Source organism: Scyliorhinus canicula, chromosome 16 (genome assembly GCF_902713615.1).
Source record: "Scyliorhinus canicula chromosome 16, sScyCan1.1, whole genome shotgun sequence".
Lineage (NCBI taxonomy): Eukaryota > Metazoa > Chordata > Chondrichthyes > Carcharhiniformes > Scyliorhinidae > Scyliorhinus > Scyliorhinus canicula.
In genome coordinates, this window is record NC_052161.1 from 53,489,241 (window position 1) to 53,510,787 (window position 21,547).

At 51.4% G+C, this 21,547-nt stretch overlaps 1 protein-coding gene across 9 annotated transcripts in view; it reads right to left on the reverse strand.

The window, feature by feature from the left end:
• LOC119951075 (coiled-coil and C2 domain-containing protein 2A-like) overlaps window positions 1-21,547 on the reverse strand; it is a 610,180-nt gene that overhangs the window by 579,251 nt on the left and 9,382 nt on the right. For all 9 annotated transcript variants that reach the window (XM_038774117.1, XM_038774121.1, XM_038774113.1 and 6 more), the window contains exon 2: window positions 241-309. In XM_038774117.1, the coding sequence (XP_038630045.1) occupies window positions 241-248 (8 nt within the window). In that variant the 5' untranslated portion in view covers window positions 249-309. The remainder of the gene's footprint in view (window positions 1-240; window positions 310-21,547) is intronic.

The following is a 21,547-nucleotide window of genomic DNA, read 5'->3' on the forward strand; positions in this document are numbered from 1 at the left end:
TAGTTTTCTTGGCAATGCTTTACTAATCAGAGTCCGCTTGCCAACCAATCTCTTCTCATACAGTATAAATTGTTGTTCCCGTTACTATTGGTATTCTTGTGAACTGCCCTGATGAGTGCAAGATGAAAATCTTTGACAGTTCTGCAGCAATAAAGCCTTGTGAATACTTAGCACTCAACATTTCCAAAGCATTTCAACATGAGTTACATTATATTTTCAAATGTAAATGATTATACTTACCGTGCCATATCATTAAGCTTTGTGTGTAGGCCTTAAAAAGAGAATTATATTGATATTTTCAAGATGGTCCTAGAATAAGACAATTTAATAAATTATAATACAATTAGAAACTCAATATTTATTTCTAATAGGTTAACTCAAAATGTAGCACCTGAAAAATTATACACTAACCTAAATTAAGCAATTTTAATAAAGCACGATTTTAAAAAGACGTCAAATATCAAAACTAACTATGAGATTCATACGAACTAGGCCATACATGCTAGGAAATGTAAAGTTCAACCATTTCAGAAAATTAGTTTTGGTCTGCTTCTGTTGAAAGCACATCAATCTCAAAGTATTTAGTACAGAGAAAAGTTCCATCAGACTCTGTTCTCCTTGTTAGTTACAATTGCACAGAATTAGGCACCAGGACTATTAAGACGGCACGATTCTCCAGCCTTGTTGAGCTCCCGCTCAAGCAAAATGAGGCCGGTGAATAATAGGAGAAGCCAAAAACGAGTACTGCACTAAATGCCAAACAGTTTGAGATGCAACCGGCCAGCACCCGTAGCAAAATCGGGATCTCACCATGGTGTGGCGAGAAACCAATTATTACCACTTAAGCCCTATTCCCATACAATTAACGGGAGACACCCCGTATCCAACGGCCTCCCGAGATTCATCGACCTCCCCAGCAAGTGGTCAGGCTGGCGGTGTGTTTGTATGCCTATGGGCTATATCATAGTTGGATGGTGTGCAACCTCCAACCAGCAGGTAACCGTATAGCCACATCATGCGGTCTTTAGACCAAGGTCTGTGACCTGTGGCTCGATATAAAGGGAGACACATATGGCCATCCTGAGAAGAAGATTGAGAAAGTAATAAGACATACAGGTCAGTGGTAGGTGCAAGTTCCGGAGGAGTAGTTAGCAGACTCCATGATAATCTGTTCTGTATCAAATTGCTTTCTTATCACATGAAACTCAATAAAAAATTCTGGTTTGGATAAGTTGAAATATTTGGTGAGTTCCTTCGTAAAGTACAAAGGGTCAAACACAACATGGTACCTCGAGTGCTGAAGACTTAAAGAGAGCGACGGCAGTGATAATGTTAGGCATTCGACTTGAAGTCCAGTCTGGTGAACTGCAACCTGAGGTAACCCAACTGGTAAGAAAATGCTGAAGCTCGAGATGGAAGACTGAGGTCACCCACCAGCTTCAGATGTCCGGAAAAATAGGCGAGAACTGGCAGCTGTTCAAACAGCAATTCAAACTTTTATGTTTCGGCCGTGGGCCTATAGGCCCAGCCTGATGAAAGGCGAATCACGTTGCTGCTAACAGTGGCAGGTCCACAAGTGCTCAAACTGTACAATTCGTTTGTGTTTGATAATGAGGAGGATCACAAGAAATTTGATGAAGTGGTGGAGCACATCGATAAGCATTGTTCTCCTAAGAAAACTGAAGCATTTGTGTGCTATATGTTCTGTTGAATGCTGTCGTGCAAGGTCACGCTTTTTGAAGAAACATGGGGCGGGATTCTCCGACCCCCCGCCGGGTTGGAGAATCGCCAGGGGTCGGCGTGAATCCCGCTCTTGCCGTCCTCCAAATTCTCCAGCCCCCTAAAAATCGGCCCGGCGTGAATCGCGCCACCCGCCTCGAAGAATGGCAGGGACCGGCGCGACTCAATGGGCCCCGGGCCTGCAATGGGCCAAAGTCCCGCCCGTTTTGTGCCAGTCCCGCTGGCGTAGATTAGACTAGGTCCCTTACTGGTCGGACCTGGCGGCGTGGGTGGGCTCCTGGGGGGGAGGGGGGGGCGATCTGGCCCCGGGGGATGCCCCCACGGTGGCCTGGCCCACGATCGGGCCCCACCGATCCGCAGGCGGGTCTGTGCCGTGGGGGCACTCTTTTCCTACACGTCGGCCGTGTCAGCCTCTGTGATGGCCGACGCGTAGGTGAACACCCCCTAGCGCATGCGCGGGGATGACGTCAGCTGCCGCTGATGATCCCGCGCATGTGTGGACCCGTGCCGGCCAGCGGAGTCCCTTCGGCCCCGGCTGGCATGGCGCCAAAGGCCTTTCACGCCAGCCGGCGGGGCGCAAACCACTCCGACGCCGGCCTTGCCCCTCCGCACCTTTGGGGCAGGCCGACACGGAGTGGTTCATGCCACTCCGTCCCGCCGGGACCCCCCGCCCCGCTGTGTACGGGAGAATCCCGCCCATGGTCTCAGTGCGGGTAGCCATTCTAAGTGGCCAACAGGAGATGACACCGCCATCTTCTGCCAAAAATGTGGCACTCAACATGCCCTACTGCAATGTCAAACCTATGGAAAAGTTTGTTCCAGGTGCAGCCGTGTTGGGCACTTTGCAAAATAATGTTCCACCATGGACCATGCATGAGTGGTGCATGCAGTAGATGAGATAAACACGGAAGAACAGTTTTTCAGCGATCTCATCGCGGTGAGAAACTAGAAAACTCTCAGAAACAAAGACGAAAATTAAATCATAACAAAGAATGAAGATAATAAGAACACTCCAAAAACCTTTACGTCCATACTCAAATCGAAGGTAATGCTGAATGATGCTTTCATTCATTGTGACTTTGACCCTAAAGTGACAGCCAACCTCATGAGTCAACATGCTTTGCAAAAGCAAGTGCTGATGATAGTCTTCAGAATAAGAACTCTGGAGACCTTTCATGTTTGCGAACTAGTGCTCTCAGTGGCTGGCATGAAGCACACAATGCTCTTTCACATTGTAGACATGGATATCGCCTCAGTACTTAGGATAAAATCGTGTGAATCCTTGAATCTAGTCAAGAGGCTAAATATCCTAGAAGATAGCTGGTCATCTGAGCACAGTGAATCACTAAAAGGCATTACGGTATGCACGATGTATGAGGCTTTAGATTAAATCTTAGTGGAGGATAACAAACCAGACAAAGGGAAGGAACTGCTGGTGAGCATTCTGCAATTCTGTTAACAGTCTTGAAGAACGTGTTCAGGCTCAATGGCATGATACGAGAATATGAATGCGAGCATGATACGAGATGAATGCGTATTAAAGCATCTGCAAGATGGGAGTGTGAAATGGACAGAGAATGGAAAACCATGGACCTTCACTGTGGTGTTTACATTCGGGCCCAATGGGTATTTTACGAATGAAGTGATCATTAAAAGTGTATCAGTTGGACTCATAGCCGCTGAAATCATTCTTTGCTGAAGCACAAATAATCGGCTGCACAGGCTGCACAATCAACTGGAGGGAGGGCAAAAATGTAACAGTAAGATCAATTCGAAAAAAAAACAAAATACAGTGTTCTTGAAAATACAGAAAAATGTGTCATTTGAAACATGGAAGTCTGGCAATATCTGGTCTGAGAGGATACAGGGAAAGATCCCACAAAAGGTTAATAGCAGCTGCAAAGAGCAGGATTGTAAAACACACAGGTTTCATGTGGTAAGCTAAAACAATGGCTCACACCTTCATAGAATGTAACTATCTCAGGAAGTATCTGGAAAGGCATGAATGAGAGTTTCAATTGACGAATGTTTAAAACAGGCAGGTCTTTCAGTTAAATTTTAGCATACAGCTAAAAGCAAAGTCTCACACCTTAATTGAAATAAACTCTTAGTAAACAGCTGGAAAGGATGGAAGATGCTCAGTCGAATTTGGTGTAAATTCTAAAGTGTAAAATTCTATGGACATCAAGTCAATTAAAAGAAAATTGGAGACGACCTGTCTACGGGAGACACAATTTGAAGTCAAAATCAAAGGCAAAGTTATGAGCTGGGGACAATTGGAAAATTAAGCAATTCAAAAGCAGGAAGTGGAGATAACACCTATTGAAACCGGGGTGTTTTGTAATCAGATCTGAGAGGTGACGTTATGCGCAAAGTGAATAGTTGGTTGTATTTGGATGTTTGCATCAAGGATACTTTTTGACAATCAGAGGGAAGTAAGTTAATTTACAATAAGGCTCTAAAAGCTTGGTAATTGTCAGAAAGAGAATATAAACCCAGGGAGCAGCAGCAACAAGGACAGAGGACAGAGCAGAGGAAACCAGCAACAGGAGAGAAGGGGAGGAGAACTCAGAGAGAGAGAGAGAGCTCGGTCATGGGAAAGACAAGGCAAGCAGCCGAGTTTAAACAGTTATACATCTAAGGAAGACTAGAATTTAAACAGGAGTCAGAGTCAGCTTAGAGATAGCTAGCAGAGTTAGCTCTTATAGCTCAGTACATGGATCGACAAGACAGCAACAGAGCTAACCAGCGAATACATCCCAAGAAGACCAGAATTTAAAGAAGATTGAGTGTCAAGGTAGGCCTGAAGGTCCCTACAACCAACCAGCAGCATCCAGAAGCAAGATCTTTTTACCTTTCTGTAAAGAAAGTGTTTGCAGCTTTTAAAAGAAAAAATATAATAATAAAATAACTTTACTTAACCTGAAAAAGTGGTTATTAGCCTACTTTACTTCCTTAACAACGCAGGACCCAGGACATCGATGCTACTAAGGGGTAAGTAGGTAAAATTCTTCGGTGAAGGTATGGGTTATACTGGGGGATAACTTGAAAATATAGTTTGACCTAAATAGCACCCACCGAAGCCTGCATCGGAGTCAGGGAGGGAGAATCCCTGTTCACCATTTAGAATATCGATCTTTTTTTTGGTACAGGGGGAATTCTAAGAATAGTGGTGAGTTTTCAAAAACAACAGGGTCGGAGCACTCCAAGAACAGTGACCAGAACCATATCAAACAAATCATTCTTCAACTTCTTCACTCCCACTGAAGTTCCACAGGGTGGAATTTTAAGCCAAGCTTTGGCGGCCAAACAAAAGGCTGATTTTGAACATGGCCTTATATTTCGAAAACAAATAATTCCATATGCGGTTATATTTTTTAGGAGAAATCATTGTGGATTATGCTGAATCCAATGACGACTATTACGAATATCCGGTCGACAATGTCAACAGTGATACAGAAAGTGATGGCATGGAAGGTGAGACAGAGAATGACCACTATGAACTGCTTGCAGATCACTTTTCCAGCAGCACAGATGAAGCTCAAGCGGCACGACTCCGATGATCTGCAAGCAATGATGAGGTTGTCACGGAGGATGCCCAGACCGCGCTGGACTCTGTGGAGAGCAAGAGTTTGGAGATAGCGCATGTTGAAATTGAAGTTACTGATACAACTGAACAGCAGTTATTGTTTGAACCGGAGACGCAAGATGTCATCCCAATCTTGGAAAAATTGGTCTCAGAGGTATGTGGTGACCCTTTACAAGTCCTTGAAATGGCTCCGGTAATTTATTCCCAAGCAGTCGATGACACAAATGATGAATGGGAGGACATAGATAAAGATGCTGATTACAGCGACATGGAGATTGCAACAGTAGGCAACTCTAACACTGACTCTGAGGACGACCTAATGACGATCTAATATTCAGCTCCACAGACCACTCGCTTATTTGCAAGTTTGATCAAGAAGACCCAGTGCCTGGATCAGCTCAGCCAGAAAGCATAGTCATCTCCAGTGACGATGAGCAAGTCATCGATGCTCCAGCATGCCAAGAAGGGAAACTGACAACCCCAGTTCCATCCTTCATGCCGGCCCTAGAAACCGAGGTGATCCAGCTTGTCAATGAAGCTGCAGAAGTGGCCGTGGTCACACCACTGTACTGAAAATTTGAAGAATATGACATTTGAAACATGAAAGAAACACTGAGACTGCCTGAGACTTTAAATGAAAGCGGAAAGTCCCATGAAGGGTGTGGTAAACCGCTGTTGCACCTCTATTAGGTGATGTATGGTAGGAGCTGTACTACAGGTACGTTGGTAGTCCCTGAGTATAAATATGTTTGTCCTCCATGCTGCAGCCATTTCGCCAGCTGCTGTGGGAGACCACACACCTTAGAGCAATAAAGCCTCAGTTGTACCCAACTCAAGTCTTTGTGCAATTGATCGTGCATCAATTTATTGCTCTAAAGATGGGCGTCCGTATCAAACCAGATCGCCTGCAGCTGGATCCGCATTCAAGCAACGCCAAAAAGGACTTTCAACACTGGCTAGCTTGTTTCGAGGCGTACATCAAATCGGCGCCCAGCCCTGTCTCGGAGGCTCAGAAGATACAGATCCTGTGCTCAAGGTTGAGCTCCAGCGTCTTTCCGCTAATCAAGGACGCGCCGAACTATGCCGAAGCCATGACGCTTCTCAAAGAGAATTACGCTCAGAAGACGAACACGCTCTTCGCCAGGCACGTACTCGCTCTCAACTCCCTGGTGATTCCATAGAAGATTTCTAGCGGGCCCTAATCCCACTCGGCCAAAACTGTGACTGTCAGGCCATTATGGCCACTGAACATTCAAACCTCCTTATGCGGGACGCATTTGTTACGGGGATTGGGTCGGACCTCGTACGCCAGCGACTGTTAGAAGGGGCAACGCTCGACCTAGCAGAGACAAAGAAAATAACGCTCTCTATGACGGTCGCCTCGCGCAACATTCCAGCCTATACCCCCAGCCACACGGCCCACCCCTCCTATGCATCGTGGACATTACCCAGCTAATATGCCTGCGCCACACGCCAGCCAGCGAACCCCGGGGGTCCCCGATGTTACATTTGCGGCCAGCAGAAACACCCCCACCAAAGCTGCCCAGCCCGCGCTGCCCTTTGTAAGGCCTGCGGTAAGAAGGGGCACTTCGCCACGGTGTGCCAGGCCCGCACAGTCGCCGTTATCACCCCTCGCTCCCCTCGTTTACAGACAATGGGCACCGCCATTTTCACCTCCCCGGACTACGCGGCCAGTGGCCGTCGCCATCTTCTCCCCCTCAGACCACGCGCGGCCAGTGGACACCGCCACCTTCTCCCCCTCAGGCCACCTGTGGACACCGCCATCTAATCCCCCTCGGACCAAGCGCAGCCAGTGGGCGCTGCTATCTTCCCCTCCGTGCAACACGTGCGGTCCATGGGCGCCGCCATCTTCTTCCACCCCCACCACGTGCGGCCCTTTTGCGCCGCCATTTTGTCCTCCTCAAGATCTTCAGGCGCCGCCATCTTGTCTCCCGCACGGCACATTGGCACCGACAGCGTTCCAGGACCTGTGCCCCCTAGCTTCTCCATCATCTGACACCAGCGACGACCGACCACGACTCGCCTCAGTGACCATCAACCAGACTCGTCTGCACAACCTGGCCACCGCATCGAGCAGCGTTAAAATCAACGGACACGTGACCTCTTGCCTGCTGGACTCCGGGAGCACCAAAAGCTTCATCCATCCGGATACAGTAAGGCGCTGCTCCCTCGCGGTACACCCCGCCAACCAAAAAATCTCCCTGGCCTCCGGATCCCATTCCGTGGCGGTTCGGGGGTACTGTACGGTCACACTCACGGTCCAGAGCGTAGAATTCAGAGGCTTCCGCCTCTACGTCCTCCCTAACCTCTGCGCTGCCCTACTACTCGGTCTGGACTTCCAGTGCAACCTCCAGAGCCTAACCCTGAAATTTGGCGGGCCCCTATCACCCCTCACTGTGTGCAGCCTCGCGACCCTAAAGGTCGATCCGCCTTCCCTCTTTGCAAATCTAACCTCAGATTGCAAACCCGTCGCCACCAGGAGCAGACGGTACAGCACCCAGCATCATCGAGGCCAGCAACAGCCCCTGGAGAGCCCAAGTGGTAGTAGTTAAAACTGGGGAGAAACACGGAATGGACATGGACTCAGCCAGACCATCAATCGATACACACAGCTCGACGCGTATCCCCTCCCACGCATATCTGATATGGTCAATCAGATTGCACAGTACCGGGTCTTCTGAACAGTAGACTTCAAATACGCCTACCACCAGCACCCCATTTGTAAATCGGACCGTCCATACACTGCCTTCGAGGCAGACGGCCGCCTCTATCGCTTCCTCAGTGTTCCTTTCGGCATCACCAACGCGGTCACGGTCTTCCAAAGGGAGATGGGCCAAATGGTCGACCAGTATGGTTTGCGGGCCACCTTTCCATACCTAGACAACGTCACCATCTGCGGCCATGATCAGCAGGACCATGACGCCAACCTTGCCAAATTTCTCCACACCGCCACTCTCCTAAACCTCACCTACAACAAGGAGAAGTGCGTGTTTAGCACGACCCACTTAGCCATTCTCGGCTATGTGGTCCAGAACGGTGTTCTGGGGCCTGATCCCAACCGCATGCGCCCCCTCATGGAGCTCCCCCTCCCCACTGCCCCAAGGTCCTCAAACGCTGCCTGGGGTTCTTTTCGTACTACGCTCAGTGGGTTCCAAACTATGCCGACAAGGCCCGCCCACTCATACAGTCAACCCATTTTCCCCTGACGGCCGAGGCACAACAGGCCATCGCCTGTATCAGAGCCGATATCGCCAAGGCCGGGATGCACGCAGTAGACAAGACACTGCCCTTTCAAGTAGAGAGCAACGCATCATACGTCACCCTAGCCGCCACCCACAATCAGGCAGGCAGACCCGTGGCCTTCGTGCCTCAGAAATTCGGCACTCATCCATCGAAAAGCAGGCCCAAGCTATCGTTGAAACTGTGCGACATTGGAGGCAATACCTCGCTGGCAGGTGATTCACTCTCCTCACTGACCAACGGTCGGTAGCCTTCATGTTTAATAACACACAGCGGGGCAAGATCAAGAATGATAAGATCTTGAGGTGGAGGATCGAGCTCTCCACCTACAATTACGGGATTTTGTATCACCCTGGTAAGCTCAACGAGCCCCCAGACGCCCTAGCCCGAGGTACATGTGCCAGCGCACAGGTAGACCGACTCCGGACCCTGCACAACAGCATTTGTCACCCGGGAGTCACACGGTTGTACCATTTCATAAAGGCCCGCAATCTGCCCTACTCCATCGAGGAAGTACGGACAATCACCAGGGACTGCCAGGTCTGTGCAGAGTGCAAGCGCATTTCTACCGGCCGGACCGTGCGCGCCTGGTGAAGGGCTCCCACCCCTTTGAACGCCTCAGTGTGGGATTTCAACGGGCCCCTCCCTTCCACCAACCGTAACACGTATTTTCTCAGTGTGGTCGATGAGTACTCCAGATTCCCCTTCGCCATCCCATGCCCCGATATGACGTCTGCCACCGTCATCAAAGCCCTCAACACAATCTTCGCTCTGTTGGGTTTCCCCGGCTACATCCACAGTGATAGGGGATCCTCCTTCATGAGTGATGAGCTGCGTCAGTTCCTGCTCAGCAGGGGTATCGCCTCCAGCAGAACAAGCTACAACCCCCGGGGAAACGGACAGGTAGAGAGGGAGAATGGGATGGTATGGAGGGCCGTCCAACTGGCCCTACGGTCCAGGAACCTCCCGGCCTCTCGCTGGCAGGAGGTCCTCCCTGATGCACTGCACTCCATTTGGTCACTACTGTGCACCGCCACTAACACATCCTATGAATGTCTTTTTGCCTTCCCCAGGAAGTCCACATCTGGGGTGTCGCTCCCGACGTGGCTCGCAGCTCCAGGACCCGTCCTGCTCCGTAGGCATGTCCGACTCCACAAGGCGGACCCGTTGGTGGAAAGGGTGCAATTGCTCCATGAAAACCCCCAGTATGCCTACGTTGTGTACCCCGATGGCCGCCAGGATACTGTCTCCCTCAGGAACCTGGCACCAGCAGGTCACACACACACCTCCCCTCCCCCGGCGCTCCCAGCAGCAACCCCCCCGGGACCATCCGTCCTCCCCCTGCCCACGCCCGAGGATGAAGAGGATTTCAGCACGCTCCCGGAGGCTCCGGACATCAGACCAGCATCGGCATCGCCGCCACCACTACGTCGCTCCCAGTGGCACATCAAGGCACCAGACCGGTTAAATCTCTAACTGGTCCACTGGACTTCGAAAGACATTTTTTTCTCTCTATCAAATATTGTAAATGTAAATGTAAAAAGAAAACCATTTGTTGCATATTGTTCTCCACCACACCCGCTGGACTTAATTTTAACAGGGGGTGAATGTGGTAAACCACTGTTGCACCTCTATTAGGTGATGTATAGTAGGACCTGTACTACAGGTACGTTGGTAGTCCCTGAGTATAAATATGTGTGTCCTCCATGTTGCAGCCATTTCGCCAGCTGCTGTGGGAGGCCACACATCTTAGAGCAATAAAGTCTCAGTTGTACCCAACTCAAGTCTTTGTGCAATTGATCGTGCATCAAAGGGTTCACATCCGGTCAAGCAATTTGAAATAACACAAGACAATTCCTTTTCATATAAAGAAGCTTTAGTGAATTAGGTTTTGGTAACACATAAAGTGGTAGTTACAAGGTAGCAAGGGGTTTTTAGTTACAATTATATACATATATACTTTAATTTACATTTTTTGTTAACACATATTTTTAGAAGTTAAACTGTTTAGCAAATAATCAACTTAGGAGGGTCAGGATTTATGTCCCATTTAGAAAGGTTAGAATACATGTGTGGCAGACTGACGCCAGTTGAATGTAGAAAAGCAAGCTGTTTCACTGAGCACAAGTTATGGTAACACTAGGGTTTGATATCAGAACATTTGCTGAAGAAGCAGCAACCAAATTTACGACCTGTCAAGCAGAACCCGCTAGTTCAAAGACTAAATATCTGTAATTTGATGCACGATCAATGACTAGTAAAACGAGTTTGTAGTCCAACTGAAGGCTTTAATAAGCTAGATGTTTACCCCCAGCAGCTCAGATACAGAAAGGAAGCTGCCAGGGCGGCACGGGCTCTTATACCCCGCCTTGCAGGGCGGAGCTACCATACAGGCTCGACCAATGGAAAGCATACATTATCTACCAATGGTGTTCCAGCATTACTAGGTACCATAATACCTCTACACAAACTACCACATTCACCCACTGTTAAAAAGTAATCTGGCGGGGGTGGTGGCTTGGTATTACAACATGGTAACGTGGTAGAAGTTATGGTTATGGAGGTACCGTAATACATCCGTACAGAGATTTATCTTATTATCGTAACTCTTTACAATTTTACAATTAACTATATACACCAGGGGTGGGCAAACTACGGTCCGCGGGCCGCATGCGGCCCGGCAAAGGTCTTTATGCGGCCCACCAAGTCATTAAAAAAAAAAGTTTTAAAAACATTTTTTTTTTAAGGTTAATGGGGGGGGCTGTTGGGTTACTTACTGGTATAGGGTGGATATGTTGACTTGAGTAGGGTGATCATTGCTCGGCACAACATCGAGGGCCGAAGGGCCTGTTCTGTGCTGTACTGGTCTATGTTCTATATGAGGCGCCCAGAATCATAACCGGGTGAAGTAATTATTTTACTTAATATACTATGCGGCCCTTTAAAATTGTGAATTTCTGAATGTGGCCCTTGCACGGAAAAGTTTGCCCACCCCGATATACACGTTAAAATGAAGCAATCAGTCGATCGGGGACCCTGGTTGTCCTCTGTGATCGTCGAAGCTTTGGTGGTGACGCCGGTGGAGGTTCGGGCGTCTGTGACTCCGGGAGCGTGGTTTTGATCTCTGTGGCAGCTTCAACACCCCTAGACGACGCTGGTGGGGAAGCTGATTGACCTGGGAAGGGAGCGTCTGCGGGGTGAGTCAGTGGGCGGGGGGCCCAGATGGGGCCGGCGGAAGAACCAATCCTCCTGGGAAGGGGGCGGCTGTAAGGTGCACCGGTGGGATGGAGGGTGGGACCGGTGGCGGGGGTGTACGCGGGGATCCGGCGAGCGCCAGGTCTCGTTTGGAGACCGTGACTTGTCGGCCGTCGGGGTACGCTCTAGGCATACTGGGGATTAGCGTGGAGAAGATGGACCCTCTCAACCAAAGGGTCTGACTTGTGCACCCGCACATGTTTTCGGAGCAGGATGGGTCCAGGAGCTGCCAGCCTGGTCGGAAGCGAGGTCCCAGAGGAGGACTTCCTGGGGAAGATAAGGAGACGTTAGTGAGGTGTTTGGTTGGTCATGGTGCAGAGCAGTGACCGGATGGAGTGGAGGGCATCCGGGAGGACTTCCTGCCAGCGGGAGACTGGGAGATTTCTGGACCGTAGGGCCAGTAGGACGGTCTTCAGACCGTTCCGTTTTCCCTCTCTACCTGTCTGTTACCCCGGGGTTTGTAACTGGTCGTCCTGCTCGAGGCAATGCCCTTACTGAGCAGGAATAGATGCAGTCCGTCGCTCATAAAGGAGGACCCCCTATCACTATGTATGTAAGCGGGGAACCCGAACAGTGTAAAGATGCTATGGAGGGCTTTGATGACAGTGGTTGCGGTCATGTCGGGGCAGGGGATGGCGAATGGGAATCGCAAGTACTCGTCAATCACGTTCAGGAAGTACGTGTTGTGGTCTGTGGAGGGGGGGGGACCTTTGAAGTCCATGCTGAGGCGTTCAAAGGAACGGGAAGCCTTTTTCAGGTGCGCATTCTCTATCCGGTAGAAGTTCGGCTTGCACTCCGCGCAGATTTGCAATTCCTGGTGGCTGTCCTGACCTCTTCGATGGAGTAGGGCAGGTTGCGGGTCTTGACAAAATGGAAGAAGCGAGTATCCCCCGAGTGGCAGAGGTCCTCATGGAGGCTCAGAGGCGGTCCACTTGTGCGTTGGCACATGTGCCGTGGGACAGGGCATCAGGAGCTGTGGTGGTATGATTAGCATAGCTGCCTGCCATTGGTGCAGAACACCGGCTTACCATTGGCCCTGGTCCGTCATGTGCCTCTCGACCGGTTGGTTGAGACCAGTCATGTGACGGATCCCCGATTGGTCGAGAGGCTGAGTTAACCCTTTCTCCAGGGCGGGGTATAAATACTCAGTACTCCCGGCGGTCGTCCTTCTACTGTAATCGACCGCAGGGCTTAACATCTAGTATATTAAAGCCATACTTTTGTTCAGCAACTCGTCTCGCGTTCAATTGATGGTACATCAATTTAATATACTAGAAATTTGAAGATGGAGCCCTGGATCAAGCCCGACTGCCTCCGCATCAGCCCGCAAACTCCGAACGCATCAGTAATCTTCAAGCATTGGCTGGCGTGTTCCGATAGCTATCTGGCGACCGCAAGCAGCCCCCCCACCATGGCACAGAAACTTCATATTCTCCATTCCAGCGTGGGCATGGCGGCCTACGCGATGATAGAGGAAGAAAAGGAATATGACGTGACCATGGATACGCTAAAAGGACAATTTCTTAAGCCGGTAAACTGAGTGTACGCCCGACATCTGCTGGCCACCAGACAACAGTTCCCCGGTGAGTCCTTAGATGATTTTTACCGGGCCCTCGCTGTCCTGGGGAGGAATTGCGCCTGCCTCCAAGTTTCAGCCACTGAGCACATGGAACTTTTAATCAGAGATGCTTACATGGCTGGGATGCAGTCCGCCGCTATCCGCCAGCGACCGGGGATCTCCTCCTCTGGGCCCTTCCAGCGCACAGCGTCAATCTTCCCCCCCCCCCCCCCCCCCCCCGGGCCCCTGCGTCCGGCCTGCGTGCCTCTCTGCCCCCACTCAGCCACTCCGATCGGCCCGCCGGCACCGCTAACCCCGCCCCCAGCAACCACGAGGGTCCTGCCGGCGCCGCCATCGTGGGCCCCGGACGCCACGTGCGGGTCCTGGGCGCCACCATCTTGGGGCCCCAACTCCACGTGCAGGTCCTGGGCGCCGCCATCTTTGGGTCCCGACCCCACGTGCTGGTCCTGGGCGCCGCCATCTTGGGGCCCCGACTCCACGTGCGGGTCCTGGGCGCCGTCATCCTGGACTGGCACACAAGGTCCTGCCAGCACCCACTCGGCCGACGACGACGACTATGGATCTTCTCCACGGCTCGCGGCCATTCAGCTCGACCAGTCATGTCCACGCACGCTCGCCAAAACAACGACGCAAATCCACCTCAACGGGCATGAGACGGACTGCCTGCTGCGCGCTCCCTGTCCACCCTATAAAACACAAAATCGGGTTAGCCTCAGGTTCGCACTCCGTCCGCATCACCGGGTGCTGCATCGCGGACTTCACGGTCCAGGGGAAGGTTTTTAAAAATTATAAACTTATCCTCCCCGACCTTTGCGCACCGGCACTCCTAGGACTGGACTTCCAGTGCAACCTGCAGAGCTTGACCTTCCAATTCGCCAGCCCTATACCCCCCTTCACTGTCTGCAGCCTCACGTCCCTCAAAGTGGACCCCCCCTTCTTGTTTGCTAATCTCACCACCGATTGCAAACCCGTCGCGACCCAGAGCAGACAATGCGGCGCCCAGGACCGGACCTTCATCAGGTCCGAGGTCCATAGGTTGCTGAAGGAAGGGGTCATCGAGGCCAGCAACAGTCCCTGGCGAGCCCAAGTGCTGGTGGTTCGGACTGGGGAGAAAAACCTGATGGTCATCGACTACAGCCAGACCATCAACCGGTTTACGCAACTGGACACGTATCCTCTCCCCCATATTTCCGCCATGGTAAACAAGATTGCGAAATACAAAGTCTTCTCCACGGTGGACCTCAAGTCCGCTTATCACCAGCACCCGATCCGCGCGAGTGACCGCAAGTACACCGCGTTCGAGGCAGATGGGTGCCTCTACCACTTCCTCAGGGTTCCATTCGGTGTCACAAATGGGGTCTCGGTCTTCCAACGGGAGATGGACCGAATGGTCGACAAGTACGGATTACGGGCTACCTTCCCGTATCTCGATAATGTCGCCATCTGCGGCCACAACCAGCAGGACCATGACACCAACCTCCGAAAATTCCTCCAAACCGCAAAACTCCTGAACCTAACTTACAATAAGGATAAGTGCGTGTTTAGCACCGACCGTCTAACCATCCTCGGCTGCGTAGTGTGTAACGGAGTGATAGGCCCCGACCCCAAACGCATACGCCCCCTGATAGAACTCCCTCTCCCCAGTACCCTCAAATCCCTCAAACGCTGCCTGGGTTTCTTCGCTTACTACGCCCAATGGGTTCCCAATTACGCTGACAAGGCCCGTCCCCTCATTCAGTCCACGACCTTCCCGCCGTCGACAGAGGCCTGCCAGGCCTTTAGCTGCATCAAAGTGGACATCGCAAAGGCCACGATGCGCGCCATCGACGAGTCCCTCCCCTTCCAGGTCGAGAGCAACGCATTAGAAGTAGCTCTGGCGGCCACCCTGATCCAAGCGGGCAGACCCGTCGCCTTCTTCTCCAGAACCCTCCAGGCTTCCGAACTCCGCCACTCCTCAGTGGAAAAGGAATAGTCGAAGCTGTGCGACATTGGAGGCACTATTTGGCCGGCAGGAAGTTTACCCTCCTCACTGACTAACGGTCAGTAGCCTTCATGTTCGATAATGCACACAGGGGCAAGATTAAGAACGACAAGATCTTGCGGTGGCGGATCGAGTTGTCGACGTACAACTACGATATCTTGTATCGTCCTGGGAAGCTCAATGAGCCTCCTGATGCCCTGTCCCGCGGTACCTGCGCCAGCGCACAGGATAGACCGCCTCCGCTCCCTCCACGCGGACCTCTGCCATCCAGGGGTGACCCGTTTCTATCATTTCATAAAGACCCGCAACCTGCCCTACTCCATCGAGGAAGTCAGGACAGTAAACCGTGACTGCCACATCTGCGCAGAGTGCAAACCGCACTTCTACCACCCCGAGCGCGCGCATCTGATCAAAGCATCCCGCCCCTTCGAACGTCTCAGCATAGACTTCAAGGGGCCCTTTCCCTCTAGCAGCCGCAACATTTACTTCCTGACGGTGATCGATGAATACTCCCGCTTCCCCTTCGCCATTCCCTGCCCCGACATGACCACATCGACCGTCATTAAGGCCCTCCTCTCCATCTTCTCCCTGTTCGGCTACCCCGCGTACATACATAGCGATCGGGGGTCCTCCTTTATGAGCGACGAGCTGCGTCAATTCCTGCTCAGCAGGGGCATTGCCTCTAGCAGGACGACTAGCTATAACCCCCGGGGTAACGGACAGGTCGAGCGGGAGAATGATATCATCTGGAAGACCATCCTACTGGCCCTCCGGTCCAGAGATCGCCCTATTTCCCGATGGCAAGAGGTTATCCCCGATGCCCTACATTCTATCCGCTCCCTCCTCTGTACAACAACTAATCAAACACCTCATGAACGTCTTCTTGTTTTCCCCAGGAAGTCGTCCTCCGGATCCCCTCTCCCGACGTGGCTGGCCGCCCCCGGACCCATCTTGCTCCGGAAGCATGTGCGGGTGCACAAGTCCGACCTGTTGGTGGAACAAGTCCAGTTACTCCACGCTAACCCGCAGTATGCATACGTGGAGTACCCCGACAATCGGCAGGACACGGTCTCCCTCCGGGACCTGGCACCCGCCGGCGTGCGGCCTTCCCCCCTTCACCACAGACACCCCCCTGCCCCTTTTCCCCCAGCGCCCCACCCAGGCCACCCCTTCCCCATCCATGGCGTCTCCACCACCAGCCCGGGTTACGGAGACAGTTCAATGACCATCGCTCCCGGAGTCCAGGACATCAGCTGAACCACCACCATCGGCTGAACCAACGTCACCAACTCCCCTGCGGCGGTCTGCCAGGACGTCACGGGCAACGAAAAGGCTGATCGAGTCCATTTAACTTCAACACCACCATGGACCTTGTATGGACACTATGTACTGTTGCTAAATGTCTGGGCCAGTGGGAAGCCAAGGATATATTTTTTTTTCTCCTTACTACTCATACCACCAGTTCTCCCCCCCCCCCCCAGCTCTCGTTGACACCCCCCCCGGCTTCTTTCTCCGCAAGGGGTGAATGTGGTGGTATGATTAGCATAGCCTGCCGTTGGTGCAGAACACCGGCTTACCATTGGCCCTGGTCGGTCATGTGCCTCTTGACCGGTTGGTTGAGACCAGTCATGTGACGGCTCCCTGATTGGTCGAGAGGCTGAGTTAACCCCGCCTCCAGGGCGGGGTATAAATACCCAGTACTCCCGGCTGTCGGCCTTCTACTGTAATCGACCGCAGGGCTTAACATCTAGTATATTAAAGCCATACTTTTGTTCAGCAACTCGTCTCGCGTTCAATTGATGGAACATCAGGAGGCTGGTTTAGCTTCGCGGGACGATACAAGATCTCGTAGTTATAGGTGGAGAGTTCGATCCTCCACCGCAAGATCTTATCGTTTTTTTATCTTGCCCCGCTGTGCATTATCGAACATGAAGGCAACCAACTGTTGGTCAGTGAGGAGAGTGGATCTCCTGCCAACCAGGTAATGCCTCCAATGTCGCACAGCTTCTACTATGGCCTGGGCCTCCTTTTCGACCGAGGAGTGGCGGATTTCAGAAGCATGGAGTGTACGTGAGAAGGCCACGGGTCTCCGGCTTGGTTGAGGGTGGCCGCCAGAGCTACGTCAGATGCGTCGCTCTCGACCTAGAAGGGGAGGGACTCATCGATGGCGTGCATCATGACCTTTGCAATGTCTGCTTTGATGCGGCTGAAGGCCTGGCGAGCCTCTATCGACAGGGGGAAAACTGTGGATTGGATCAGAGGACGGGCCTTGTCTGCATAGTTGGGGACCCACTGGGCGTAGTAAGAAAAAAAACCTAGGCGGCCTTGGAGCAGTGAAGTAGGGGGAACTCCAGAAAGGGGCGCATGCATTCAGGGTCAGGGCCTATACTCCATTTCGCACTACGTAGCCGAGGATGGCTAGGCGGTTGGTGCTAAACACACATTTATCCTTGTTATACGTATGGTTAAGGATTTTTGCGGTCTGGAGGAATTTTCGGAGGTTGGTGTCGTAGTCCTGCTGGTCATGGCCACAGATGGTGACATTATCGAGATACAGGAATGTTGCCCGTAAACCGTATCGGTTAACCATTCGGTCCATCTCTCGCTGGAAGACCGAGACCCCGTTAGTGACACCGAAGGGAACCCTTAAAAAGAGTGGTAGAGCCACCCATCTGCCTCGAAGGCAGTGTACTTGCGGTCACTCGTGCAGATGGGGAGCTGGTGGTAGGCGGACTTAAGGTCCACCGTGGAGAAGACCTTGTATTGCGCAATCCTGTTTACCAGGTCGGATATGCGGGGGAGAGGGTACACGTCCAGCTGCGTAAACCTGTTGATGGTCTGACTGTAGTCGTTAACCATCCTATGCTTTTCCCCGGTCTTTACCACCACTACTTGAGCTCTCCAGGGACTGTTGCTAGCTTCAATGACTCCTTCCCTCAGTAGCCGTTGGACCTCTGACCTAATAACGATCCGGTCCTGGACACTGTTTTTATCTTTTTAACTTGAAAATAAAGTTAAGTTTAAATTGATAACCTGAAAGAGTGGTTATTATTATTATTAGAAAGTTTACTTTACTTAGCAAGCCGGACCCTTGTGTAAGCTACTGAGTGGTAAGTAAACAGAATCTTCTGGGAAGATATGGGTTATACCGGGGGATAACTTGAAATAATAGTTTGACCTGATTGGCATCCACCCAAGTCTGCCGAGGAGTCAGGCAAAACAAGGGAATCCCTGGATCACCATTTAGAATTACAGTGCTCTATCAGGTATAGGGGGAATTCTAAGAACAGTGGTGAAGTTTTTACTTCACCATCCAGAAATGATGCGATGCCTAAACCTCTGCAAACAACTCAACACACGACAGCCAGCGGCATGCCAGCAGCTGCTACAAAGAAAAAATCCAAAAGCAAGAGACACACCAAAATACATCACCGTGTCCAAAAAATTAAAAGAAAAAAGAGAAGACTGGGAGAACTACCTCATCCCACTAGCCCCAGCCATAAAAACAGTCACAAGTAGCAAAGAACAGCATGAAAGTAAACGGAAGAGAAAGCGACTGGTAACACAAATATGGCACAAATCTTGGACACAGGCCTTTCAAAGGCACAGGGCAAACTGCAAGAGAGACAAGACGCCGGCAAGTCAACCAGTCCGCTACCGAGGTGGGCAACAACTTCAAAGAATAAGATCTGTACAAAAGAAATGGACATTTTGTTAAACTTGCTCATGTTACCAGCTACATGTAATGAATGTATAAAGTTTAATGTTACCTGGAAGAAAAAATTATCTTAATGTTTTGTGAGGAAGTGGGATGTGGTGATACGCCTATGGGCTATATCATAATTGGATGGCGTGCGACCTCCAACCAGCAGATGGTGGTACAGACACACCATACGGTCTCCAGACCATGGTCATGTGACCTGTGACTCCGATATAAAGGGAGACGCATATGGCCATCTTAAGAAGATTGAGGGGGGAACTTCCGGTGAATGCGGGGGGGGGGGGGGGGGAGCCGCAGGTTGGCGGGCTCCCGTTCGGGAATGGCACTGTCGGGGGTTAATGCCCGGTCCTAGGGGCAGCTAACGCAGTAAAAGTCATGAGAAAGCACAGGAAAGGGAAATGTCGAGGATCAGAAAAAAAAAACGGCCTGAAAACAGCTGAAAGTCCGTCGGGGAATGGAAAGGTCACCGCAGGGTCGGTAAAGAAAATGGAGGCTGGAGCACCAGGGGAGGCCGCATTGCTTAAGGCTGAAGAAATAACTACGGTGATGGCCGTGGAATTCGAAAGACAGTTCACAAAACACATGGACGCAATGAGGAAGGAGATGGGGGCGGTTCTGAAAGTGCTGGTGGAGGAGGCGATTAACCCGGTGAGGACGGCGGTGGCGAGCGCAGTGGCGGAGGTGCGGGAGCAAGGCGAGGCGCTGAAGGAAGTGGAAGAGACATTACTGCAGCACAGTGATCAACTTACCTCGATGTGGTAGGAGATGCAGAAGGTGATAGAGATCAACAAGGATCTGAGAGGCAAAATGGAAGACCTGGAAAACAGATCCAGGCGACAGAATTTGAGGATTGTGGGGCTGCCCGAAGGAGTGGAAGGACCGAGGCCGACTGAGTATTTTGCCATGATGTTGGCAAAGCTATTGGGGGAGGGGAAGAATCCCTCCCGATATGAACTGGATCAGGCTCATCAATCGTGGAGGCCTGTACCAAAGGAGAGTGAGCCGCCAAGAATAGTGACTCTGTACTTCCGTAGGTACAGTGTAAAGGAGAAGGTCCTGTGCTGGGCTAAGCAGAAGTGGGTGGTGCAGTGGGCTGGAGCTGGTATACGCGTATATCAGGACTTTACGGTGGAGCTGGCCAGGAGGCGGGCTGCCTTCAACCAGGTGAAGAGGGCACTGTATATTAGTAAGGTGCAGTGCAGCATTGTATATCCAGCGAAGCTGAGGGTGACCTACAAGTTCAAGGACTTTTATTTTGGGACGGCGGAAGCAGCGGAGGAGTTTGCAAAGGCAGAAGGACTGTGGCAGAATTGAGAAATGATCATGTACCGATGTAGCCTCATGACTGTATTTTTTCTTTTTGTTCCACTGCGTGCTGGTGTATGGGCTACAGGAGCCAACGTTGTGTATATTTGATTTAAGGAGGCCAGGGAACAGGGTGAGGTGAGGGGAGGGGCTGCGGCCATCGGAGCCTGGCAGAACAGGGTCCGATGAGTCTAGCCGGGGTGGAAAGTTAAGTGGGAGGAACCAAGGTTGGGGGGAGGAGTTTTACAAGAGGAAGTGGAGGGGAGGAGTTGGGGGAAGGGTTTACAACTCTTGGGTGTCATTTACGGTACTCTTTCGGAGGCTGAATGGCATTGAGTGTCGGTGGGGTGGGGGGGGAATGTAAATTTGGAAGGAAAATGTGAAAATGGAGAATAAAATTTTTTTTTTAAAGATTGAGAGGATAATAAGACATACATATGAATGGCCAGTGCCAGGTGCAAGTTCCAGAGAAGTAGTTAGCAGACTCCATGATAATGTGTTCTGTATCAAATTGCTATCTTACCATCCGAGACTCAATAAAAGATTCTGGTTTGGTCAAGTCGAACTGTTTGGCGAGTTCCTTCGTGAAGTACAAAGGACCAAACACAATAGGCACCAGGACCATTATTAAGACAGGGCGCGATTCTCTGGCCTTGTTGCGCTCCTGCTCAAGCAAAACAAGGCCAGTGAATAGCTGGAGAAGCCAAAAGCGAGAACTGCACCAGGCGCCAAACAGTTTGTGATGCAACCACCCTGCACCTATAGGCAAAATCAGGATCTTGCTGTACCGTGGCGAGAAACCAATTATTACCACTTAAGCCCTATTTCCGTACAATTAACAGGAGCCACCCAGTATCCAATGGCCTCCTGTCATTCATTGGCCTCTCCAGCAAGTGGCCACGCTGGCGCTGATTAATACTCCTTTTTAAAAACATGGCAGAAGGGCTTCCGTGGGTGTGTGGGGCAAGGGGTTCAGGGCGTGGAGGGAGGGTGCGGGGGCCACCGCTGTTTGTCAGTCTAATACCCTCTCCTCAATTCTCACAGGCAAAGAGCCCGTGGGTGCTAGGCTTGCCACCCCAGTGCTCGGCGGGGTGTGGAGGGACCCTCGGCTGGTTC